The following is a 25,937-nucleotide window of genomic DNA, read 5'->3' as shown; positions in this document are numbered from 1 at the left end:
GGCAGTTCCGATGGAAGCAAAATTTCCCCTTATTTGCCCCTCACCCTGCCTCGTGGCTTCCTCTCGGCTTCTTGCGGTTTTGCTGTGTGCTTCCTCTCTGCAGTCACCGTCACCACCACCCGCGTCAAGCATTAGAAGGAGTTTTATTTAGAAGCCCCAAAGCTATCTGCCCAATCACCAAATAGCAGCCGGAAGAAGAAAGGGGGTTTAAATGCCCCTGTGATTTGGGGGCGAGCATCCGACCCCTCTCAACAGGTCTCCTCTTCAGCACAGCGTGGGAGAAAGCATTTCCATCCCCTTTAAAAGATTTCTCTGCCTTTCTTGGGGCTCAGAAAAATAATCAGCCACCCTCCTTTCACGCGTCCATCACGGAAACTTTCGATTTCCGGGAGGGGAGGACAAGACGGCTTCGAAGAGAATCAGTAAAACGTTAAATAAATAAATCACACTGTGGCTGCTGCTTCTGTGAAGCAAAACAGCTACTGAATCAAACCCCACGCCAGCCAGACAAGGTGGGACACATTTGTTAAGGTTTCAGCCATGCTTTAAATGCTTTTCCTGTTTTTTGCGTGGTTTTAGCCGTTTTTAATTATGTTATATGCAAACTGCCTTGAGATGGTGGTTTAGGAGGCGATGAATCAATGAAGAAGCAGAGAAATCGTTGCAACTGGCCCAAATCGCATTGGGATGTGGGATTTGGCCGAACCCAAAGCAATTTTCCCTAACGTAATGCATTTTTGTATGTGAGGTTCACTCATACTTAAGGATATAAGTTCACCCTTTACCCCTGGAGACCTTGCTGGAGAACTGCGTTGCAAAATTCAAAGTGCAAAACTCATTACTTAGCTGGGGGAAACTGCGTTGCAAAATTCAAAATGCAAATTTCAAAGGCTGGTTGCATTTCTGCATTGTTTTGGAAAGCGGGAATAGTTTTAGCCTTAACTCCAAACTGAGGTCCCCGTTTGCACAGTACACACCACAGTAACAGTCATTCCCAAAGAATCCTGGAAATTGTAGTTTGTTAAGAGCGCAGCTGAGAGTTGTTAGTAGACCCTGCCCCACACACACATTCCCCTCACAGAACTACAATTCCCAGAGTGCTCCAACAACCAATCTCTCTTCCCAGGGAACTCTGGGAAATGTAGCCCTGGATACGCTAAGGATGGTCAATGTCCTTCTTCAAACAAGGCTCCCAAAATCATACCCCAGTGGTGGACTGACCCCCTTCCTAGGAGGCTGGAGGCAGAGGTGGATTTAGGAGAGCTGGGGGGGGGAGTAAGAGTCCCAGGCCAGACAATTTCTCCTCCAAACCCTCCTTTCCCATGAGGTCTTTGGCTGAACCCCTTTTTTTGTCACACTCCCCAAACTCGAGAGAGAGAGAGATTATTCATTAATGCTCAGCCCTTGAAGTGCTCACCTGTCTCTCACCCACCCCTTTCTTACAGTCGAACTGAGATTGTGTAAGTGCCGTGCGGGCAGAGACTTGTCCCTTGGCCCATGTTCAGCCCTCACCTCTTCCTGTCCCCTCCCCTCTGTCGCATTCCAATGTCCAGCTTACATTGTCAACTCCCTGAGGGCAGAGATCCACCTCCCTTTCCCCCTCTTCCCTTTTCCTTACGAGAACCCGTAAAATAGGGAAATATATGGCGGGGCGCCATATAAAAGCACTTTGGAACTCCCTGCCCATTGACACATCTGGCAGGCCCCTTCACTGTACATTTTTCAGCATCTGCTAAAAGCCTTTTTTGTTCAGACAACGCAACCCTGTTGATGTGTGTGTTTCGCCTGCTTTTGGTTTATCGGTGCAAATGCTTTCGAGTGTTTTTTAGCTGTTGCCGACCCACAATTTTACTGTCTCCTTCTTTCCGCTACATGATGAAATACCATATTTTTCCGTGTATAAGATGCCCCCATATATAAGACGACCCCTATTTTTTGAGCCCCAAATTAAGAAATAAATTTAATTTATATATTTAATTGCAGCATTCCTTGTATAAGGCGAAGCCCCAATTTTAAACTTTAAAAAATTGGGGGGGGGATATAGTACAGTCATACCTCGGGTTACAGCCGCTTCAGGTTGCGTATTCTAGAGTTGCGCTCCGCGCCGAACCCGGAAGTACCGGAACAGGTTACTTCTGGGTTTCGGCATGTGCGCATAGGTGCCAAATTGCGCTTTGCGCATGCGCAGAAGCGTCAAATTGTGACCTGCATGTGCGCAGATGCGGGTTGCAAACACTGCGGGTTGCAAACGTGCCCCCCGCACGGATCACATTCGCAACCCAAGCGCCCACTGTATTATACATGTGGGAAATACAGTAAATAAATGAACCAAATCAGGGCAGTCTCGAGCAGGTCATGTGCCCTGGCGCTGAGGGCCAGAGATCGCTCCGGCGCCCCCGCCCTCGCAGGGTGCAGTATGGCTTCACCTACCGGCCTGGCGCCCTAGCGCCCCGCGCCACCGGGACTCTACCTAGAGCCGGCCCTGAACCAAATGCTCTGCCTAATAAGACTACTGGCATTGTACCGGCGTCCCCATGGGCGCCAGCAATGTAGAAAGACACACACAAACACTCAGGTATGCAGGTTAGGCCTTGTCTGGTCAAGTCTAGAGCTGAACCTCCCAGCAGGAGGGGGGGGAAGCCTCCAGGGTACAGATGCTAACAGAGCGGAGGCACAGGTCACAAAATATGCAGACGGTCGAGGCGGCTGGCCAGTGGCTCTGCTTCCTGGGCACCTTTCAACAGGCGGCTGTGCTTTCCGCCTGCGAAGAATGAAGTCGAGATTCGTCAGCTGACGCAGGGCGGGCCTGTCGCTCGAGGAAGTCTCCCCGAGGCCACCCAACAGTCTTGCTCCTGCCTGCTGGGTCCGGACTGCTTCTCCTTTCTCTCCTCGAAGCCTGGCGGGGGGCCGCTCGCATGACCTGTAGAGCATCGTGGTCCCACGGTGAGTGAGGCACGCTTTGCCGGGAGGGCTTAACACAGAGGTGCTTCAGAGCAAGGGGCAGAGAAGGCTGGTCTGTTTCAGCAAGGAGATGCCCGTCGGTCTCTTTTCTGTTTTTAACAAACACTGAGCGTTCGTGCTCCTCCCGGACGAGTCGCAACAAGTCAGCGGGGTTGAGTCACCAGGGCGGCGAGAGAACGAAAAAACGAGAAGTGTGTCCGCAGGTTAAGATCAGGGAAAACTTCTACCCCAGAAGCTAAGCTTCTAAGTCAGGGCTTTGCTTAGGGCATGCAAAGTCTTCGGAGAGAACAGCAGCGCCCCTGGGCATGGGCAGAGTGTGACGCCACCCCACGCTGTGTAAACAGACCTCAGACATTTGAGGCTGGGCACATGGGAATTAATGCACCAAAGGCCCATGAAAAGCCCGACAGAATCATAGAGTTGCAAGGGACCCCAAGGGTCCACTAGTCCAACCCCCTGGAATGCTGAAACTAGTCTGAATGGTTATCATCCTTTAAGATGAGACCACATGTGGGCAGAATGTAGAAAGCAATTGCCAGAGGGCACCTTCCAGGGCTGTGGACATTTGGCTGGGTGCATGGTTGAGTGCCTTGCTTTCTTTGGAGAGTGTACAACAAGGTGCTAGTCCTCAAGTCTTTAAAATGCAGCTGCACAAAGATGCATGGGTGAGGCACAAATTAGCCTTTTCCATAGCTGTCAAGTTCTCCCCTTTTTTAAATGGAAATTCCCTTATGCTGAATAGGCTTCCTCACGAGAAAAGGGAAAACTTGACAGCTATGGCCTTTTCCCCGTTTCCGGGACCTTTGGCAAAGGGAGTAGGCCAGAGTTTTCCAACGTGAGGACAGCTTGCCACAGCCCTGTAAGAACAGCTTTGCCATATCAGACCCAAATAGTTCCATCTTGCTTTGCATCCAGGTTCCCAACACTGTGAAGAAAGCTCCCTGCCACTCTTTGTCCCCGCTATCAAATGTTCAAAAAAGGTAGCCTATCCCTGTACATGGAAGTTCCTGTAGACAGATGCAGCTTCTCCAAGAATCTGTGCAACCCTTTCTTTGAAAGGCAGGCTAACCTAACAGCCGTCACCCCGTCATGTGGAAGGAAGTTCCACGGGTCAACCACAAGTCGCCTTTTAGGGCCTCCCGCCAATCAAATTCACTTGGCAAAAAACCCTAAATTCCACGCTTGCGAGACAGGAAAGTGTCTCCCCACCCCCTTCCCTCCCCATACTGTTCCCAATTTCAAAAGCTTCGCTCGCATTTCCTCATCAATGCCTTTCAAGTTCCGCTTTTCTTCTTTTCGCTGAGATGGCGGAAGTGCGGAAAAATAGTCTCGCCTCGCAAGCTGCCTGTTTCTGCTTCTGTTGCCACGAACCTGAGTACGGCGTTGAGGAGACAGCCGGGAATTGGGGACCCTCATTTTATGTCACCTTGCTGTGACTCTGGCTGAGTGACCCAGCCCTCACAGAACAAGAGGAACGTACGAGGGCTGCACCTGTTGAATTTCTGCCTGCTGCTCAGCTACCCAGACCCTTCCAGGATACAGCAGGGGGAGGCGGCACACCTAGAGGAAATGGCTCTCCTCCCAGATAAGCCTTCTGAGGGCTTGTGCCTGGGTCCACACACCGTCAAGGACGTCTATTTCAGTCCCCTGCAATTAAGACACACTCATTTATTATTACACAGAGCCAGGAAGCCATTAAGTGGCAAGGCTAAACTGCGGCTCCTCGGCCAGCTAATTAGCATCCTCCCTCCTGGAACAGAGGAATCGTTAAAAGGGGGCAGGATATGCAAGAGGCAAGGATGTAGCTGCAAGAATCTTATTTGTTACTCATTTTTTCCCCTTTACAAACCACACAAGGGTCTGGAACACAGGAAGAAGAGAGAGCGATGCCTTTCTCAGAGTCAGGCCGGTGGGGTTCATCCAGCTGAGTGTTCCCCACACTCAGGTGGCAGGTGCTCTCCAGGGTTTTAGACAGGGAGTCTCTTACCTGGATATGGCTTTGGGGATTGAGCCTGGGACCGTCTGCCTGCAAAGCAGAGCTATTATCCTTCCCTTTAAAATCCTCCTCATGGTTCTGAATGAAGGGTTGGTTTAAACAGGGGGGAAAGAAGCTGCCTTCTGCTGAGTCAGACCATTGGTTCATCTCAATGGTTCATCTGTGGTCTGCACTGACTGGCAGCATAGAATCATAGAGTTGGAAGAGACCACAAGGGCCATCCAGTCCAACCCCCTGCCAAGCAGGAAACACAGCTGTCCAGGTTTTCGGACAAGAGGCAATTCCCAGCCCTGCCTGGTAATCATAATTTATTATTATTATTATTATTATTATTATTATTATTATTATTAATACCCCGCCCATCTGGCTGGGTTTCCCCAGCCACTCTGGGTGGCTTCCAACAGAAATATTAAAATACACTAATTTCTTAAAGATTAAAAGGCTTCCCTAAACAGGGCTGCCTTCAGATGTCCTCTAAAAGTCTGGTAGTTGTTTTTCTTTTTGACATCTGGTGGGAGGGCATTCCACAGGGCGGGTGCCACTACCGAGAAGGCCCTCTGCCCGGTTCCCTTTAACTTGGCTTCTCGTAGCGAGGGAATCGCCAGAAGGCCCTTTGCAATGGACCTCGGTGTCCGGGCAGAGCGATGGAGGTGGAGACGCTCCTTCAGGTATACTGGACCGAGGCCGTTTAGGGCTTTAAAGGTCAGCACCAATACTTTGAATTGTGCTCGGAAACGTACTGGGAGCCAATGCAAGTCTTTCAAGACCGGTGTTATGTGGTCTCAGCAGCTGCTCCCAGTCACCAGTCTAGCTGCCGCATTCTGGATTAATTGTAGTTTCCGGGTCACCTTCAAAGGTAGCCGCACATAGAGCGCATTGCAGTAGCCCAAGCGAGAGATAACTAGAGCATGCACCACTCTGGCGAGACAGTCTGCGGGCAGGTAGGGTCTCAGCCTGCATACCAGATAGAGCTGATAAACAGCTGCCCTGGATACAGAATTAACCTGCGCCTCCATGGACAGCTGTGAGTCCAAAATGACTCCCAGGCTGCGCACCTGGTCCTTCAGGGGCACAGTTACCCCATTCAGGACCAGGGAGTCCCCCACACCTGCCCGCCTCCTGTCTCCCACAAACAGTACTTCTGTTTTGTCAGGATTCAACCTCAATCCCAGGGATTGAACCCAGGAGCTTCTGCATGTGATTCATGTACAGTACTCTACAACAGTCGTACCTTGGAAGTCGAACGGAATCCGTTCGTTCGACTTCCAAAACATTCGGAAACCAAGGCACAGCTTCCAATTGGCTGCAAGAAGCTCCTGAAGCCAATTGGAAGCCACGGAAGTAGTGCCTAACGTTCAGGTTCCAAAGAACGTTTGCAAATCAGAACAATCACTTCCAGGTTTGCGGTGTTCGGGAGCCAAAACGTCCGAGTACCAAGGCGTTTGGGATCCAAGGTACGACTGTACTTGCTTTGAAATAATGCTAAGTCCTTGTCAAGGGCTGACTTAGGAAGCTGCCTTGTGCCAAGTCAGACAAGCGGGTACAGTGGTACCTCTGGTTGCGGACAGGATCTGTTCCGGAGCTCCAGTCTGATCCCGAGGTTTCCGCAACCGGAGGGGCCGCTTCTGCGCATGCGCGCATGGCGAAACCCAGAATAATACTTCCGGGTTCACAGCGTATGTATCCCGAAGGATACATAACCGGAGGTGAACGTAAGTAGAGGTACCACTGCGCTTTAACCATTGAGTTCTGCAGCTTTCCTTCAAAAATAAAATATGGTTCCAGTCTTTACTGTCCTGATTAAGGGGCCGATTCAAATAGCAGTCAGAAGCTGCCTTAAGTCGAGGTTGGATGGCCATCTGTCGTGGATGCTTTAGCTGAGATTCTTGTGTTGCAGGGGGTTGGACTAGATGACCCTTGGGGTCCCTTCCAATGATTCTACAAAGTCCAACCACTGACCAGTTTAGAGACGTCACTGGGGATTGAACCTCTGCATTCCAAGCAGGTGCTCTAACCAATGAGCAGCACAGCCCTCCCCTTCAAGCATCCAACAGGTATTGCAAAGTGTGGCGTGAGCAGATCGTAAGGGACCATATTTTCCCATCACTAAAGACCGGCAGCCCTCATCATGCCTCAGTCCCAACCACCACCCAAAAGCTTTTCTAGCAAACAAGGATCTCGACTCTGCCTTTTCCCGGGGATGGTGATTCTCTCACTCAAGACATTCATCCCCAAAAAAGAAAGAAATTGGGCAGAGGGTCAGAGCGAAAGGTCAGGAGGGCTCCATTGTGTGCTCTGCAGCCGCCACCTTGAAACTCTGAAACAGACTTCAGGAAGGAGCTGAGCTTGTTGGCTTGTGACAGAAGGATAAAAACAGGAAACCCCTGTGCATCTGTGGGGGTGGCGAGGAGAGGAGAAGGGAAGGAAACGCTGACTTTTAAAAATATATTCCGAGGCACCGTGAGAAGGCAGGGCTGCAACGGTGCCTGGCAGATCCCCCTCAGACGCTGGTTTTAAAAAGAAGAGGGGACAGGGGGAAATATCAGCTTTGCGCTGCAACCCACATTTGGAGATTTGGCGGCGCACTGCTTCAGAGGAGCAGGAGGAGAGACGTGCGCCATTGCGGTGGCAGCGCGCGAAGACTGCCACGACCCCACGTTCTTCGCTGGGCACCCCCGAACATCTCACCCTATTGAAGAGGTACGGAGAGACCAAACAGAGATTAAATCATTGCAATTAAATAAAAAAAAGAGTTAAGGTAGGTACAGTTCCCAGAGGGGTAGCCGCGTCCGTCTGTCTTTCGGCCAAGGCAGCGGCATCTTAAAGCAGGATTTATCTGAGGCCCACTTCCTCACAGCGAGCAAAAACCACAGGCACGTTAGGTGCAGAAATGCAGAACTGTCTCGGTTTGCCACATCGCTCCGAGACTCTCAGATTTAGCTTCTTCCAAACTCAGCCGGCATTTTGGGTCTGTCATTAATGCCCAACATCAACCACCTGTTCCTTTATCTGAGCATGCAAAGATACCTTCCTGCGGTCAGTTCCGCAGATGTTGGCTGCTTTGAGTGTCCCATAGATGGATGAGAATATTTTCTCTCCACACCCACCCCTCTCGCAGAAACCTCTGTCAAGGGCCACATTAATAGAATCATAGAATTGTAGGGTGGGAAGGGAACTCAAGAGTCATCTAGACCAACCCCCTGCAATGCAGGAAACTCAGCTAAAGCATCCGTGACAGGTGGTCATCCAACCTCTGCTTAAAAACCTCCAAGGAAGGAGAGTCCACCACCTTCCAGGGGAGCCCATTCCACTCTCCAACAGCTCTTACTCTCAGAAAGTTCTTCCTGGTGCTTTATTGGAATCTCATTTCTTGTACCTTGAAGCCATTGGTTTGGGTCCCCTACCTTCCAGAGCAGCAGAAAACAAGCTTGCTCCATCTCCCGTGTGACAGCCCTTCTGATATTTGAAGGTGGCTATCATGTCTACCCAGCTTCCTCAACCGTTCCTCATCAGGCTTGGTTCCCAGACCCTTTATCATCTTGGTTGCCCTCCTCTGCACACTTTCCAGCTCGTCAATATCCTTCTCAAACTGTGGTGCCCAGAACTGGACACATAATTCCACGTGGGGTCTGACCAAGGCAGAATACAGCAGTATTATCACTCCCCTTGATCTGGACACTAGACTTCTGTCGATGCAGCCTAGAATTGCATTAGATTTTTTTTTGCTGCTACAGCAAAAATGAATATCTGTCTGAGGCTGCATGCTGACAATGGACAAGGCCAGAGCCACTGGTAGGCAGTGTTATAGACTTATCTGTCTGTCTGTCTGTCTGTCTCTCTCTCTCTCTCTTTTTCTGTCACCCACCATCCACTTTTCCTTCTTTGCTCCTCTCCCCCAGTGTTATCCCAACCCCCATGAAATTACTTCAGGGGCTGAATGCCCCACCCTTGATTTTGTTGGTGGCAAGGAAAATAAAATAGTTATATAAAAGCAGAATTCCATGGAAGCCAAGATGCAGGTTTGGGCCAAGTACTCTTTGGTAAGAGAACCCGTCCAGAGATTTAAAATCACAAAATAAGTATGGAAACATAGGTCATTAGGCTTTTAAAATCTGCTCTTGTGAATGAGCTCCAGAATAGTCCCCTATGCTTCCCCTAGCATAGAAAAAGACAACATGTTTGGTTTACTTACAAACTCTCTAAAGGTCATATTCATGTGCTTTTTCCACACAGCATTCAGAAAACAATGCAGTAAAACGTGGCTTCATCACAGTGGTGAAAGTTCTTAAATTATTAGTATTGGAACACAAGAATGGCTTGTAAGAGCCATGCGGTCTGAGCTTGGAGAAACCAGCTCACTGAGCTTCTCAGGTAAATTGGAGGGGAACAAAGTCTTGATTACCTAAGTCCCTCCCAAGGGAAGCTAAGCCTGGCAGGACAGCTTACTCTATGGTTTTAACCCCTTCATGCATTAATTAAGACCTAAGCATGTTGGTTATATCGAGCTGGTTATCCCACAGATAACTCCTATATTCCTCACCTCCAAATTCTGGTGCGACACGGAAAATGTTCAGACAGATCACACGGACACAACACTATCCTGAGAAGTCTCTCTCAGCAGCCATTCTCCCTCTCACACACAAACAGAAAGCAGTTAAAAAATGACAGTTAGTGAAATAACAGTCACAACAGAAATGGAATGCCACTCTCATGTGACTCACAGTCAGCGAATCACATGTTAAAAGTACTGTACACAGTAATTTCACATAAGTAAATATTCCTATTTCATGAAATGAAATCATTATCCTTAACAGTGGCCTGGGGAGAGGAGGGTTATCCTGGGGACGAGTCCAGACAGCCTTATAAAACCTCTCTGTTGCCTTTTCCAGGCAGCCACGATGGAGGCGTTCAGCTCCCGCAACTTGGCCATGCAGGCCGAGAAGAAGATCCTCAGCCGGATGGCCAGCAAGTCCATGGCCAATATGTTCATTGACGACACCAGCAGCGAGATCCTGGACGAGCTCTACCGGATCTCCAAGGAGTACACGCAGAACCGGACCGAGTCCCAAAAGGTCATCAAGAACCTCATCAAGGTGGCGGTCAAGATCTCCGTCCTGTACCGCAACAACCGCTTCAGCCCCGAGGAGCTGGGCCTGGCGGAGGAATTCAAGAGGAAGCTGCACCAAGGAGCTATGACGGCCATCAGCTTCCACGAGGTGGAGTTCACCTTCGAGAAGGCCGTCCTGGCCGAGCTGCTGAGGGATTGCCGGGACCTGCTGCTCCGGCTGGTCGAGAAGCACCTGACGCCCAAGTCTCACGGGCGCATCCGGCACGTCTTTGACCACTTCGCCGACACGGAGCTCCTGGCCAAGCTCTACAGCCCCGGGGAGCCCTACCAGCCGCGGCTGAAGAAAATCTGCGAGGGGATGAACCGTCTCATCGACGAGGGGAAGTTGTGAAACCCACTGAGGAGGAGGAGAGGAGGAAAAAGGTGGAAAGGAACACACGTGCGGGGTGGGGAGGGGGAGACACGAATTTTTACACCGGCCAAATCCTTCAAGGATCTAGGGATTCAGATAGACTGCCTCTGGACCTGGGGGCTCCATAAGAAGAGAGGCCTGCTGGATCTAGTGAGAGGGGACTCATCCATTCTCATGGTGGTCAAATGCCTGTAAGAAACTAGGGATCCAGATAGGGCCTGGAGGCTCCATCAGCGCATGAGACGAGCCCTGTTGGATCAGGCCAACTGGAGAAGAACAAATGGGTTCACCCTGCGGTGAGAAAACAAGACGAGGGGTGCTTCTTGTGATCTCTTTGGCAGGCCGGGAGCACCCACAAAACTTGTTTGCTGGGTGGCCCTATGAGAAACTCAGCCCCTGGAAGCCCCTCCCAGCCTTCCTTTCTATGTCTTCGGAAGCCTGCGTACTCAGCAGCTCATCTTTGCAGGCGGTAAGGACTAGAAACTTGGGAATGAAAACTGAGTTTCAAAAACATCTGGAGGGGAGAGTGATGGGCGGGAAACTGCAAAACCACTGGACTTATTACAGCTCCATCCCAAACCTTCCTGGTCCATCATCAATGAGAAGAAATGTTGTGTTTTATATTCTTTAAATGTTGTTTGCAGGTGTTTACTTTGTTATGTTTGGTGCGGGGGGAGGGGGGGAGACCTTGCCACTACTTTTTTTTTTTGCTTCTCCTCTGAAGTCACAGGTCCTTTTGACGCCTGTATCACCTCCTCTGGCTGTTGACCATGGTGGTATCCGGCGAGGTTGGTGGGAGCCATAGAGCTCAAGCGCCAGGTGATGGGAAAGAGGTTCCCTACGGTAGGAAAAGGGATTGTTTGCTAAACCGCTCTGGGAATCGTAGCTCTAGGAGGTCTCCTAACAACACTTAGCACCCTTAGCAAACTACAGTTCCCAGGAATTCCAGGGGGAGAGAGCCACGGCTGTTTAAAGTGGCAGGCACAGCGCTTTAAATGCACTGCCGCCTTGGTGAGTTGCAGGCAACAGTCCATCTCTTGCTGCAAGATCAGCACTCTGGACAGCTGCCCCAGAAGAGGACCAGCTTGCAGCAAAAAAACGGGTTTCTCTCTCTTTCTTCCCTTGTCCATCTGGGAAGCGTTTTGCTCAAGACCTCAGGGATTTCGACTTCTTGAAAACAAAACAAATAAAGGTTTCTTTTCAAATGCACAATGTTCCCATTTCCTTAAGACAGGCAGGAGAAGAGGGGCAGCCAAAAGCATGAGCCCCCGGCAGACCCACCTGGCCCAGTCCTGCCGTCGAGGATAGGGAGATTGAGAAATTGCCTGTTTTGGTTTCAATAGCTTTCTCATTTGTCCTTCAGCTCCTCAGATTTAAGCAGCCGCTTGCATTTTTTAAAAAAAGAAAGAAAATAAAAGTCCTCATGGAAATTCCCTAGCGTTTTTGGCATGCATTTATCCTAATGTTTACACCCTCGCACATGATTCTCACACACACATTTTTTGCAAGCCGTTCCCGCAATATAAGGCATTTCTGTACATCACTTTCCCCACCTTTCACATTATTTGAGACCGGAGAGGTCTGGGTTTTTCTTTTTTAGGACCCACACTATTTCTGCGATTGTAAGTTCTTTTAAACTGTTAATATTGCATTTAAACATTGTAATCTTCCCTGGCACCTTAGGGTGAAGGACTGGTAATAAACGACAACAGCAACATTCTCATTTTTTTCTCCAGATTCCCCACCCCTCCACCTTGGAGAAGCCCCATCAAGAAAAGTGTGAATTTGGAATAATAGCCACTTCAAGAAGTCCAAACTGGATGGTGTTTCTGTTGCAATATGAACCAGAGCAAATTTCTCCTCCCTTCCCAGCCCACTCCCTATCCAATGGTGCTTGTGCCAACTATTTTTTTTAATATGTGGCAGGTGAGAGTAGCCTCAGCTTGAAGGCCAGCAAGGACTGTGAAGCCCATCATCCTGGCTCCACCGACTGACTTGTTTCCTTTGGGCAGAGATGCTCTAAATCAGGTATCCCCAAACTCGGCCCTCCAGGTGTTTGGGGACTACAACTCCCATCATCCCTAGCTAACAGGACCAGTGGTCAGGGATGATGGGAATTGTAGTCCAAAAACATATGGCGGGCCAAAGTTTGGGGATGCCTGCTCTAAATCATGAGAAGACCATCAGAAACCGGCATGAAGGGGTTAAAACCATAGAGTAAGCTGTCCTGCCAGGCTTAGCTCACCTTGGGAGGGACTAGGTAATCAACTACCCCTGCCAACCAAGGAATCTAGATAGACTGCATCTGAACCTGGAGGTTCCATAAGAACACCCAAACAGCCCTGTAGCTGTTCAAGCACCCTGTTCTCACAGTGGCCAAAGGAAAGTGAGCAAGCAGGACCTGAGCACAACAGCAACACTCTCCCCAATTGTGATAATCAGAAACTGGTATTCAGAAGCATACAGGTGATACTCGGAAAATTAGAATATTGTCGAAAAGTGCATTTATTTCAGTAACGCAACTTAAAAGGTCAAACCAATATATGAGATAGATGCATGACATGCAAAGCAAGATATGTCAAGCGTTTATTTCTTGTAATTGTAATTATTTGTCGTTAGGCGGGTCAATTATAAATGGAATGTAATTAATTAAATGTAATAGCGATGTTTATTTTTGTATGATTGTGACTATTTGCTTTATTACTGTGGAATTTTGAAAAGAAAGCATTTGTAAAAAATAAAAAATAATAAGTTGCATTACTGAAATAAATGCGCTTTTCGACGATATTCTAATTCAGGGGTAGGCAACCTAAGGCCCTTGGGCTGAATGCGGCCCAATCGCCTTCTCAATCCGGCCTGCGGACGGTATGGGGATCAGCGTGTTTTTACATTAAAATGCATCTCTGGGTTATTTGTGGGACATAGGAATTAGTTCATCCCCCCCCCCCTATATATATATACAGTAGTCCGGCCCACCACATGGTCTGAGGGACGGTGGACCAGCCCATGGCTGAAAAAAGTTGCTGACTCCTGTTCTAATTTTCTGAGGGTCACCTGTATAGGCTCTGACTGTGGCGGTGGAAGGAAGCCATCGTCGCTGGTAGCCATACATAGCTGTTTTATCCTCCGATGCTCTTTTAAAGTCACCCAAGTTGCCTCCTGCGACACCCAGTTCCATAGTTTCACTCTGCTCCCATGTCAAGAAACGCTTTCTTTTGACTGTCCCGAATGCATCCACATTCAGCTCCATTGGGTGGGCTCTCCCAGCTCCTAGCATTAGGAAAGAGGTAGAAAAGCCTCTTTTCTCTTTCATCCTTTTTACTCGGGAGCATGACGAGTAGAATCTAACATTCTTTTTAAGATCTGCAAGCAGCTGGGATTTGAAGGTAGACTGAACACAGCCATGGAGGTTCCATCTAGCTTCTCAGTAGTGGCGCCCACCCTGTGGAACGCCCTCCCATCAGATGTCAAGGGATAAACCAACTATCTGACTTTTAGAGGACATCTGAAGGCAGCCCTGTTTAGGGAAGTTTTAAATGTCTGATGTTTTATTGTTTTATTATCATTAATTCTGTTGGGAGCCACCCAGAGTGGCTGGGGAAACCTAGCCAGATGGGCGGGCTATAAATAAATTTGGTATTATTATTATTATTATTATTATTATTATTATTATTATTATTATTAAAGCAAATTGGGGCTTGTAAGGATTTATTTAAATGTACAAGAACTACACCAGATCCTGCCAATCAGAGAAGCCTGAGGCAGATCCATGCAGATCAGTTTCCCTGTTTCACACAGCGGCCAACCAGCTGCTTCCGGGACTCCCACAAGAAAGACAGGAAGGAAACAAGCCTTTCCTTGTTGTTCCCCCTCTATGACCACTAGCAACGTCTGCTATTCAAAGATAGATTGTGCTTGGACACAGATGCTTGATTAGGCTATTATAACTCTTGCAGGTTAAATCATTTAAAAGGAAAGCAGGAATTCAAGGCCGTCTTAAGTGCTGAGGGCCGGAGCTCTCCTGCGGACTGCTGCTTGGTCTTGCCCCACCGGCCCTCCTCCAAGGGCGAGGAAGAGGAGCGGCTTGCCAGCCAGCCAGCCGTCGCACGCTCTGCATCCCTCCATCCGAGCGAGCCTCGCCGCGCAGCCTTTTGCTCCCCCGGCGGCGGCAGCTTCTGTTCCTGCTGCTCACTTGACATGCAGCCCATGGCTCGGCTCACCGGGGACAGCTACCGGGGGAGGCGGGCCCCGCTCTTGCCGCCATGACTCACAAAAGGCTCCAACTAAACTTCCCTCCTGGAGAGCGAGCAAGCGGGGAGAGCTTCCGAGCATGGCAGGAGCCGAGAGCAGCCCGGCGGAGAAGACACCGGCAGCCGGCTGTCCCGTCCCGTCCCCTGCGGGGGCGCCTCTGCTTCTGTCCGCCGGCTGCCACCGCCCTTGAGCAAGAACAGCCAATGCAGGGAGCCGCGTCTCCTTCACTCGCCAGCCCAGCAGAAAAGGAGCGGAGCGGACGAGGCGGAGATGCGGGCGGCTCTGTGTGCCTCCTTGATGTGGGCGCCCTGGCATACCGCACCATTCAGCCCAATAGGAAGGCAGGCCCTGCAGGAATTGCCAGAGAAGAGTGGAGGTGTCCTAGATTCCACTTTACAGATGTTTCCTGTGGGTGGGAGAAGGAGTTGAAGTGGTGAAGGGCCCTACTAGATCAGGTCAAGCTGGGTTTGGCTAGCCCATTCCCCCCCAGAGGCAATATGAGCCTCAGCACATCAGGTAGACTGCCCCTGTCCATGGAATCCCAGCACACACCCCAGTCTGAAGTATGCTCCCTCCCATTCCTGGGATATTGTATATCGAAGAAGGTTGTACTTTTAAAGTATGTGAAAGAGTTATTGTAAAAAGCCCCTCTGGATGGCACATGCCCCTCCCATGGCCTATGTGCCCCCCCACTGAAGAGGGGAAGCAATCTAGCCCAGGGCATTGACTCATATAGAGGGGCGGCAGGCAGCCTCTTCTGACGGCAGCCTGCTCCACTGCATCCCTAGATTTTTTGGGGAAGCAACGAGACACTTCCATCCCACTTACGGGGAGAGGCAAAACCCAAAGGACAAAATCCCTGCTGTGGAGCTCCCAGGTTGGCAGCGACCGCCGCAGACAAAAAATAAACAGAGTCAGACAGGCACAGAGACAAACTGGGAAGTCAGCAAAAACTGCCAGTTGTTTTAATAACAGGGGAGGCAGTACAACAAGACGACCGGAAGTGTGCGGGGTGAGGAGATGGGAGCCTCGGAGGTGGAAGGGGTGGGCTGGAACGGCTCAGGGATCCCACCGTTAAGTCAAGCCCTCGCCCAACAGCCAGCCACACCGGGGATCACACGCCGGCCACCCCAGCCCAAAACTGACCGCCAGAAAACAAGGGGGAGGTTCCCCCAGCACAACAGTGCCCCCTTCGCTTCCGTTCGGCCAGCTGCACCATATATACCACGGGGGGGGGGCATTAAGGGAAGGTTATCCTCGGATTCTGAGGACGGGCAAGAAAGCACTTAAGGTGATAAATATGATGATGGAGGAGGGAGGAAACAAAGGTATGCAGAGACAAAGACACACAGAGAGTCTGTTCAAAATCCAGGGGGCAGGAATAGGCAAAGGCGTTGATGATGCTGTCCCCGCGGAGGCCCCTTCCAAAGCGCCCGTCTACAGGGATCGTCCGTCCTCCAAAAATAATTCCCGGCTCCTTGGCTGTTTGCAGCGGGAGAGTCCCCTTACGGGTGGGGGGGCACAGGGATGGGGAGGCTCTCCTGCAGTTGCCGAAGCCCCACAGACAGTGGGACGGGGAAGGAGGGAAGTGGCGTCGCTTGCGTCGCTTAGAGCTTGAAAATTTCGTCCTCTTGGTCGCGGAGGGTGTCGGCACGGGCGATTTTGGTGAGCGGCACAGGGCCCAGGACAGCACGGGAAGAAACCTCGTTCTGGTAGGAGGGAGAGGAGGAGGCCGTTGCGTGGGGAGATCCTGGCTCGCTCCCAGAAACCCTGAAGTGTGAGAAAGGGAAATATGAGAGAGAGAGGGGGGGTGGGGGGAGAGAGAGAGGTGTTCTGCTGCTGTAGAGAAGGATTTGCAGTTGTGCCCCTTGTGGATCAGACCCATCTAGCCCCCAGCTCTCTGTTTCCGAAGTGGGTCGATCGCAGGCCTGTGGGAAAACCGCTGGCGAAATTTTGGTTTAGGGTGGAGATTGCTCAGAGACTCTACATATGGTGGCGGTCTATCTCCAGGCACCAGGGGAAACCGGCTCAGAGAAACCGTTGCTTCCATGCCCCACTTGCAGGCTTCCTATAAGTCTTCAGCTGACCAGAGATGGTGGGCCAGGCAGACCGGCCCACGACCTGATTTGACAGGACTCTTCTCACCTCCAGCAGGTGAGGCCCCTAAAGTGGAAACAGGGACCCCGGCCTCTTCCCCAATCTAGTTGGCATCAAGGGAGCCTCCACGCCATGGAGCAGTCTACCTCTGAATGCCCAGATCAAGGGGACTTGGAGCTGGAATTGGCCATTCCTTGCTTGCCCTTGGCATCTGGTGCTCAGGGGAGCGGTACACTGCCCCTGGAGACTGAATTTCTATTAAGCCAACCCAGTTAACAGTTGCTAGTAGACGTATAAATCCCCAGGACTGAAGTGCCTCGGTGGGCTCCAAATCTGGGTCAGGAGCAAGGCTGGTTCCAGCTTCACTCAAGGACAATTCTGGCCCTTGCAATGCCAGCATGTGGCCCTCGAGAACCTACTTTGGAGAAAACACAAGAGACTACGTTGGAGAAAACGCAGCCCTCGGTGGCGGGCAGAATGCTCCATTAATTTTATTTTAAGGATGCCTATAAATGCTGTGTTTGCCCAAGCTGAGGACCAGAGTTGGACGAGACCTCAAAGCTTCCCATGCCACCCACGCCCATTAGGCAGGATCACAATGTTCCGCAACAAACACACAAACCCCCCCCTCCTCTGATCACCCGGCAACGGATCCGCCAATACGGAGGAAGGTTGTGGGAAAGAAAGCGCAGTGCACTGGGATTGTTTTTAAAAGCAAAAGGCGCTCTTAGATCGCTCGTGCTAGCCAGCCAAGCTGCGTGGAACTTGGTGCCGCTGTTTGGGGGAAATGGCTAGAATCTCTGGCGGTCTCTCAGTCCAAGGAGGCCCCATTTCCAAACTCCACATGCTCTCAAGTCTTTATCTGTTTATTATTATTATTATTATGTTTAATAGATTATTGTATTTTAATAACCTTCTGGTTATTTTGCTATGACCCATGCACGATTGGGACAGGAAGAAAATGAGAATATCAGCGTCACCAAATTCAAGGATGGAGCAGCTCTGTAGCAACTACGCCCTCTGGTGGCCACAGAAGCTCAACAGCAGGCAATGCCTCCCAGGCTAAGACTTCTTTCTCTCCCTTGAGGACTTGGAACAAGGTTTTAATAATAATAGTAATCACTGCTTCATTGGGAGATGGTTCTCACCAGGCTGAGAGCCATTACCTCTTTTTGGCCCTGGAGAAAGGAGGCATCTAAGCATGCCAGAATGCCTGCTTTGCTACGGTACTTCACAGCTGCATCAGCTTCTTATGCCAAATTAAGGATTTAGGCCTCCCAGTTAGAAAAAAACCACAGATAACCACATGTTCCAACTTTGCAGTACATATTGCAACCCAGACTTGAGTCCCTTGGGAAAGGCGGAGCTACAAAATGAAAATTAAAACGCCTGTTATTATAATTACATTGTTTTAGTTGATTTTAGTATTGTGGGTGGTATAGCCAACTAACGTCCGCTCAGAACTTAAGTTTTGAAAGCGGGGCATTTTCTGCCATGGCCTCTCCGGGCCTTTGGAATATCCTCCCCGGATCCTTCCTTCTCTGCCGCCGCCCATCAGATTGGGCTGTGTTGCGCTGCAAGCAAGATGCAACAGGAGTCTGAGAATGGAGCATTGTATTTAGGTCGCTCAGGGCAAGTGAGTCAAGCTGCATTGTGGGGAAAGGGCAGCCTGAGTGCCGGGTGGGTGGGGAAAACACATCTACCCCCGTTTGTGTGGCTATTCAGGAGACCCCTTTAATGTTGCAAACCACTCTGGAATCATATTGTTCAAGTGCAGGCAAATATTATTGATAATGATAATAATATTAGCCTTCCTCATAAAGCCTGTCCTTAATTTTCCCCATCTGTGAAATGGATACAATTGCATAGGGGAAAAACAGGAAAATGGCCCAGCACTCTGGCTGCCCTTTTGCCACAACACAGCTTGACTCACTTGCCCCGAGCGACCTAAATACAATGCTCCGTTCTCAGGCTCCTGTTGCATCGTGCTTGCAGCGCAACGCAGCCCAATGGGGGGGGGGAGAGAAGCAGAGGAGGAAGGATCCGCTTTGTGCCACCCTTGGGACCCACGGAAAAGGGGAAAAGCAGGGGCACTCACACGCTCCCCCCTTCCCGCAGCTTCTTCGTGGCGGCCTGCTTGGATCGGCGGATCTCAGAGTCCAGCTTGAACAGGAAGTCCGCGGCGGAGAGGTCGTGCTTGGGGGCAGAGGACCCCGATGCCCCGTTCTTCCGTGGATGCTTCTGTTTCTTGGGGGCCTCGGGCTGAAAGGCCTCCGTCCCCTCTTCTTCCGCCTTCTTCTCCTTCTCCTCCTCTGCATCGTCTTCCTCGAGATCTAGCCCGTTGGACAACAGCACCTTGGGTTCAACCGGTACAGGGATGTAGAGAGTCTTTTTGAGGAAGATGGAGTCGTTTGTGTAGAGCCGGTTTGCCCTCTTGATCTGCTCTGTCTGGAACGGAAAGGGGAGGGCTGCTAAATACAAGGCCCTTTAACAAAGCAAGCTGCTAGACCTCATGGATGTGGGAACACGCAAAACAGCAGAAATTGAGTGGGGGAGCTCACTTTGGCATAACTTGGGAAGAGCACCTGAGCACCCGAGCAATTTTGTGATGCCATGTTCTTGATCAAGCTGGGATACGCCACAACGGCGGCGAGAATGGTGACTGCAACGAATTGGAAAGGGGACAGAGTTCCAACAAAGGAAGAATGGCAACTCAAACTTTGTGAATATTTAGAATTAGCAAGAATGACGGAGGCGATTAGAGGCCAACCCACCCAAAAAGCCAAAAAAGATTGGCTATGTGTAAGAGATTACATGAAAAAAACATTGTTCTCAAACTATATCAGGCATAGGCAAACTCAGCCCTCCAGATGTTTCCCATCATCCCTGACCACTGGTCCTGTTAGCTAGGGATGATGGGAGTTGTAGTCCCAAAACATCTGGAGGGCCGAGTTTGCCTCTGCCTGAACTATATCCTGGTTATGTTTTGACTAAATCTTGCAAAGGGTATTATTCTTGCAAAGGGTATTATTGAAAGAAAAAAAATTGGGAGACTTAAATAAAATAAAATAAATAAATAACACAGGAAGAAGAAAAAATTGCTAAAAGAAAGCCACAGTGAGGTGGTGGGAAGTCACGGGTGGAAAAAGATTTGTATGGGTAGATGTATAATGTATTAATTTAAGGATTTAACTCAATAATATATGTATATGGCCATGGGCCGGATTTTGAAGGTGATTGGGCCGGATCCGGCCCCCAGGCCTTAGTTTGCCTACCCATCGTTTAAGTTCTCCTGAAATGAACTGAGTAGCCTCCCGCTGGGTTTTTTGGAAACATTTGGGCAACCAAGTCTTTTTCTTAGGATACCTCCTTCACGAATCATTCTCTCCCATAGCTGCCAAGTTTTCCCTTTTCTCGCGAGGAAGCCTATTCAGCATAAGGGAAAATCCCTTTAAAAAAGGGATAACTTGGCAGCTATGTTCTCTCCTCATAAATGATTCTTGTTAAGCAAAGAGGATATTACTGCACTGTATGAGAATGGAGTAGTCCAAGTTGACAACATGACTAATAATTTGTCATGTAAATTAATTTTAATCCTTCCTACTCTCATGTTTCTGTGATTCTAGGCTTTGTAAAAATTGATGCTGCCATTTTCCTTGTCCACTAGGAGGTGCCTTTTTATTTTTTGCTTGAAAGTTCCTTAATTTTTTTCCCCAACTCCCTGTACACCATAGACTAATAAAAGGATGCATTCTATTCATGTAAAAACACGCTGATTCCCGGACCATCCGTGGGCCAGATTTAGAAGAAGAAGAATGGTTTGGATTTGATATCCCGCTTTATCACTACCCGAAGAAGTCTCAAAGCGGCTAACATTCTCCTTTCCCTTCCTCTCCCACAACAAACACTCTGTGAGGTGGGTGGGGCTGAGAAGCTTCAGAGAAGTGTGACTAGCCCAAGGTCACCCAGCAGCTGCCTGTGGAGGAGCAGAGTCGCGAACCTGGTTCCCCAGATTACAAATCTACCACTCTTAACCACTACCGTGTTTCCCCTTTTTTAATACGTAGTCAGAAAGTAAGCCATGGCAGGGTTTTTAACCATTTGAGAGCTATAAGACATACCCCGAAAATAAGCCATACTTCCGCACCAGCTAGCAGGACCCAGCATGCCGGCCGCGACAGGAGGAGGAAGCCTGCCGGGTCGGGTCAGTGCCCGGAAGCGGCGGTGGCTGCTTTAGTGCCAATAAAGCGTGCAGCAGTGCCGCACGGAGCACCAGCCAGCAGGACCCAGCTCCTGCAATGCCGGCCGCGGCAGGAGGAGGAAGCCTGTGGGGTCGGGTGGGTGCCCAGAAGCGGTGGCGGCTGCAGCGCTGACAAAGCGTGAAGCAGCGCCGCACGAAGCACCAAGGGCACGAGCGGCAGGAGGAAAGAGAGAGAGGCTCGTTACTTGCGGCACTTTAAGAGAAGCAGCCAGAACCGATCTCCATATTCCGAGCCTCCCTTTTGCGCGTGCGGGCATGTTAAAGCCCCGATCACTTCACTCCCCACTTCTTCCTCGCCATCCCTCCCTTTCACGCATTGCCTTGACCCCGCAGCCCCCCTCCCTGGCCATCTTCCCCTAAGTGCAGCGCTGCTTCGTGAGCGCTGCAGCCGCACGCTCTCTGTGTGTGCTGCAGCCGCACGCTCTCTGTGTGTGCGCGTGTCTCTTTCTTTCTCTCCCTGTGCGTCCGTCTCTGTGTGTGTGTGTGTGTGTGTGCGCGCGCGCGCGCGCGTCTCTCTCTCTCCCCCCCCGTGCGTCTCTGTGTGTGTGTGTTTGTGCGCGTCTCTTTCTTTCTCTCCCCGTGCATCCGTCTCTCTCTGTGTGTGTGTTTGTGCGCGTCTCTTTCTTTCTCTCCCCCGTGCGTCCGTCTCTCTCTGTGTGTGTGTTTGTGCGCGTCTCTTTCTTTCTCTCCCCGTGCATCCGTCTCTCTCTGTGTGTGTGTTTGTGCGCGTCTCTTTCTTTCTCTCCCCGTGCATCCGTCTCTCTCTGTGTGTGTGTTTGTGCGCGTCTCTTTCTTTCTCTCCCCCGTGCGTCCGTCTCTCTCTGTGTGTGTGTGCGCGCGTCTCTTTCTCTCTCTCCCCCGTGCGTCTCTGTGTGTGTGCGCGCGTCTCTTTCTTTCTCTCCCTGTGCGTGTCTCTCTCTCAGTGTGTGTGTGTGTGTGTGTGTGTGTGTGTGTGTGTGTGTTTGCGCGCGCGCGCGTCTCCCCCCCCCACAGAGAAAAGGTTCCGCTTCGGCTCGTCATTCAGCCGCGCGCGCGCGCCAGGGGCATGGGCCCAAGCCTCGTCCCCCTCGCGCTTCCCTCACAAGCATCTCAGAGCGGGACGGGTCACGGCCTCCCTCCTCATTCCTCGGCCGGCGTGAGAGAGCCCGGGGAGCAGAAGGATCCCAGGTTTAACCCCCAGGTACCCCCAAGTTTGAAATTCTGGAGAGCTGCTGCCAGCCTGGTTGACAGCAAAACCTGGATAGCACAGTAGGCTAGAGTGTGGTGTTTATAATGTGCGCGGAAGAGAGCACCGAGTGTCCTGAGCCAGTGGGACCCAGTTGTACCAGCACTTAAAAAAAAAGACACCCCCTGAAAATAAGCCACCGTGTGTTTTTTTGAGGAAAAAAAGTTATAAGACGGTGTCTTAAAAAAGGGGAAACACGGTACACCACACTGGCTCTCTTTAGACGGCGATTTAGACCCTCTTTAGGCGGCGATTGGGCCGGATCTGGCCCCCGGGCCTTAGTTTGCCTACCCATGGTTTAGAACAGTGGTCTGCAGAAGGTCACAGTTCAGAGACTGCAGAGGGGAGAAGCTGGGAAATATTGGGAGAGCAGCAGGAAGAAGCAGTATCAGGGGAGAGACAGATGACAGACTGTGTGTCTTTAGAAAACATTCCTGACACACACACCCTCCTAGGACCAGGTGGGCATCGAAAGTAGTAGAACAGAAAGCTCAAGAGGCAGAAAGCACAGGCAGAGGGGGTGGGACTTTACTCGGAGCAATGCCATTACTGGAATGGAGAGGCACTTTTCAAAGCCTCTCTCTGTGAATATAGATTAAAGGACTTGGTAAGAACTCTTCTTGTTATCTGCTTATCGGCTGCCCCCTGTGGGAGGGATCAGATTCCCTGAAGCCCGACAGCATCCTGTCCTCGCGGTGGCCACCCAGATGCTCCGAGCATCACCTGAATCCACCTGCAATTCCCAGCATACGGCTTCCAGTTTATGCAACAGGGCCACAAGTTCCTCACATCTGTTCTGTTAGGCAATGTGCAACTTGCCCTTCCTGGCTCATCCCAAGGGCAAGAGGAGGGCTGGCTGAGGGGGCGAAGAGAGTGGCCGGTACCTCCTTACAACAAGGAAGAATTCCAGTGCACCTAAAGGAGGCAGTTAAAAGACCTCTCTTGAAAAGGCCCTTCCTGAATCTCAACTGTATTGGATATTTATCAGCCAGAGTCCAATATCTCATTTCGGGGCAAGGAACTAGCATCTCAGCTCCAGGGGTTTCTATATATGTGTATATATGTATACACAATAGCTTAATATTTTATTCATTTCATAAATTTGTACACTGCTTGCTTCCCGCCCCCCTCCCCCCCAAAAAACCCTCAAAGTGGTTTGCAAAAAAGGGGGGGGAAAGGAAATCATTGCTAAGAAAAATTAGCAACAATAATTTAAGACATTCGAAAAGTTAAACTAGCAGTAGACTAAATACAGTAGTAGATAAAAACTCACGTCACCTTTCTAAGCATCTGGGTAGGCCAGACTAAACAAAAATGGTTTTTTGCAGGCACTGAAAAGAGCACAGCGGAGGCGCCTGCCCAATATCAATAGGCAGGGAGTTCCAAAGACTGAGCTCTTACAAATGCAAAATGGGTCTTACGTGGGCGTAAGGCGATCGCAGGTAAAATTCTGGTCCCCAACTGTTCAGGGCTTTACATATGAACAGTAACAGCAACGCTGTAAACACCATTTCTGAGCATACGTGTAAGGATCATGACCCCTTCCCTTCCTAAGCAGACTTACCGTGACCCCATACTTGACCGCCAACCCCTGTAGGGTGTCTGCAGGCTCCAGCCGATGCTCCAGACGCCTCTCGCGCGCCGGCGAGCTGACCGTCTTGACCAGGCTGCCGTAGGATCGGTTCCTGGTCCCTTGCAGCAGCCCCGCCCCGCCGGGGGACCCCTGTTTGGACGGAGAGGCCATCCCCCAGCTGCCAAACTCCCCTTACCTGGACGGCCCCAGCTTGAGGCCAGGAAAGGCTGACCTCTCAAGGGCTAATCCTACTGCAGCCACCAACTCCTGCAGCCAAGGGGGCCCATTTCACAGGAGGCACCCTCAAGGCCCGTCCCCTGAGCGAGGCTATGTCCACCCCCTTCGCCCTTCCCCACCCCACCCCCAAAATCTGCAGTCCCCCGAAACGAAACCTTTCAATGCAGCTGTGCTTTCACTTTCCGAAATACCCCATTGTTTCCAACCTCCCAGATAACAGATCCCCCCAAGGGATCTCCTGCTCCCACGTCAGTCCGCTTTTTCTCTGAAAGATCACGCCCCCCGCCCCCTCTTGCAAAGCAAAAGCCCCCTAACCTATCCAGTGAGTAAACCACCCACCAGGTTGCCCGGCGGCTGCGCTTTCTGTTGCAAGCAGTTGAAACAGAACCCAGCCTAGCCAGGGCCCCGCCCTCCCACCCGTTCTCGCAAAGGCTTCTGGGAGCTGTAGTATTTTGGGGGGAGCTGCTGAGTAATCTCCCACCCACGACCACCACATTTTAAATTACAGTATATGTTGCACATTTAGACATGCACAAACACACAAAATGAGCCTTCTTCCAGCCTGGGGTGGAAGGGAGCCAGGGGGGGGAGACTACATTTCCCATCATGCTTCCTGCTTAGAGGCAAGTCCCTCCCGAAGCATGACGGGAGTTGTAGTCTTCCAGGAGCAGGAAAACAAAGGCTGCGCTTTCAAAGGGGGCGGCAACTTCTCCCCTGTTGCATGGGGGGGGTTCGCCCACGGGCAGCTGGGAAATGCAGTCCAGCATGTTAATAGTGTTTTTAAAAAAAGATTCTCATAAGGACTTCTAACGGTCAAAGGGACTGCAGAAAGAAAGCTTGTAAATTTGGGGGCTTTTAGTTTGGAGAAGCAGTGAGACTATAGACGTGTATAAAATTATCCACATATGTAGTATGATGGCATGCATTTTAACCTGGGTTTTATTTTAGTTTACCATTGGCTTTAATTATATTTTGAATGTTTTAAATACTTGGTTTTATTAATTTTTTTGAAACCGATAATTTAATTGCTTTATTCTTTTCCTAAACCGCTTGGAGGTTTGTTTGTTTTACGATCAAGTGGGATAGCAATGCTATGAAATATGTCAAATTATACACGGCCTGCTTGGGGGTGTTATGGAACCTCCAAGTCCAGAGGCAGTCTATCTGCATTACTAGGCTCTTACCGTAGGAGCATTTGGCCACCGTGAGAACACGACATTGGACTAGCGCCCTCCCCTTGGCCTGATCTAGCAGCCAGCCTCTACTGGAGCTCTTATGTTGCACTTTCCTTACACGCTTACCTGAGAGTAAGCTTGGTTATATTCACACAGAGGTTGTTGAGTTTTTTAGCAGAGTAGCCCCTCTGCTAATTTTAAGTTTTTTCTTAAAACTTGGCAAATTTTAAGTTTTTTCCAATGGGTTAGCTCTGAGGAAGACCCTAGTTAGATCCAACTCTTCATTGTTAGGCTACAAATATGGTCCCATCAATGAGCATACAGTACTTAACAAAAAAGCCACCCCAGTGAAAACACAATAATAAATATCAAAAAAGGACAAAAAACTCCTCCTTCAAATAATTCCTTGCTTTTTCATGCAAAACCATTTGCAGTCGTTTGCGGTCATCAACAGCTATCAGTCAGTCAATCACCCATTTCCACCACCCTTCTGAGTGATCCCCCCTCCCCATCCCCACCCCTCCCCACCCCTTCTCTACATAAGTGCCTGGAAACTTCCATTTCACTGTATCTGAAGAAGTGTGCATGCACACGAAAGCTCATACCAAAATAAAAACTTAGTTGGTCTTTAAGGTGCTACTGAAGGAATTTTTTTTATTTTCCTTTATAGAGAAACATCAT

At 50.2% G+C, this 25,937-nt stretch overlaps 2 protein-coding genes across 6 annotated transcripts; one reads left to right on the top strand and one right to left on the bottom strand.

Moving 5' to 3' along the window:
* Window positions 1-2,675: 2,675 nt before the first annotated feature.
* On the top strand, window positions 2,676-12,154 carry TIPE2 (TNF alpha induced protein 8 like 2). Of its 5 annotated transcripts, XM_088659354.1 has the most exons (3): window positions 2,676-2,943; window positions 6,855-7,657; window positions 9,847-12,154. In XM_088659354.1, the coding sequence occupies exon 3, from the start codon at window positions 9,856-9,858 to the stop codon at window positions 10,414-10,416; it is 561 nt and encodes a 186-aa protein (XP_088515480.1). In that variant the 5' UTR covers window positions 2,676-2,943; window positions 6,855-7,657; window positions 9,847-9,855; the 3' UTR covers window positions 10,417-12,154. The 5 variants fall into 5 exon arrangements, with proteins under 5 accessions (XP_088515480.1, XP_034955183.1, XP_088515481.1 ...); XM_035099292.3 differs by lacking the exon at window positions 6,855-7,657 and having other exon boundaries at window positions 2,679-2,943; XM_088659355.1 differs by lacking the exons at window positions 2,676-2,943; window positions 6,855-7,657 and adding an exon at window positions 7,697-7,715.
* Window positions 12,155-15,613: 3,459 nt separating this feature from the next.
* Window positions 15,614-24,480, bottom strand: LYSMD1 (LysM domain containing 1). Its single transcript, XM_035099384.3, has 3 exons — window positions 23,836-24,480; window positions 18,884-19,233; window positions 15,614-16,458 (listed from the first exon to the last, which is right to left on the bottom strand). Exons 1-3 carry the CDS (start codon window positions 24,013-24,015, stop codon window positions 16,296-16,298), a joined length of 693 nt encoding a protein of 230 aa, XP_034955275.1. The 5' UTR covers window positions 24,016-24,480; the 3' UTR covers window positions 15,614-16,295.
* Between the last annotated feature and the right edge of the window lie 1,457 nt (window positions 24,481-25,937).

This window comes from Zootoca vivipara, chromosome 16 (assembly GCF_965207765.1).
Source record: "Zootoca vivipara chromosome 16, rZooViv2.hap1.1, whole genome shotgun sequence".
In the NCBI taxonomy this organism is placed as follows: domain Eukaryota; kingdom Metazoa; phylum Chordata; class Lepidosauria; order Squamata; family Lacertidae; genus Zootoca; species Zootoca vivipara.
Note: the sequence above shows the minus strand (reverse complement) of the source record. Positions and strands in the feature narration are given on the sequence as shown.

What these genes read in the sequence shown, in the direction of transcription:
- LYSMD1 (XM_035099384.3), bottom strand. Translation starts at nt 24,015, where the DNA reads ATGGCCTCTCCGTCCAAACAGGGGTCCCCCGGCGGGGCGGGGCTGCTG. An exon ending in CGGTCAAGTATGGGGTCACG is followed by an intron (nt 19,234 to 23,835) that starts GTAAGTCTGCTT and finishes TTTCCGTTCCAG; the next exon opens with ACAGAGCAGATCAAGAGGGC. An exon ending in CTGCGGGAAGGGGGGAGCGT is followed by an intron (nt 16,459 to 18,883) that starts GTGAGTGCCCCT and finishes CTCACACTTCAG; the next exon opens with GGTTTCTGGGAGCGAGCCAG.
- TIPE2 (XM_088659354.1), top strand. Translation starts at nt 9,856, where the DNA reads ATGGAGGCGTTCAGCTCCCGCAACTTGGCCATGCAGGCCGAGAAGAAG.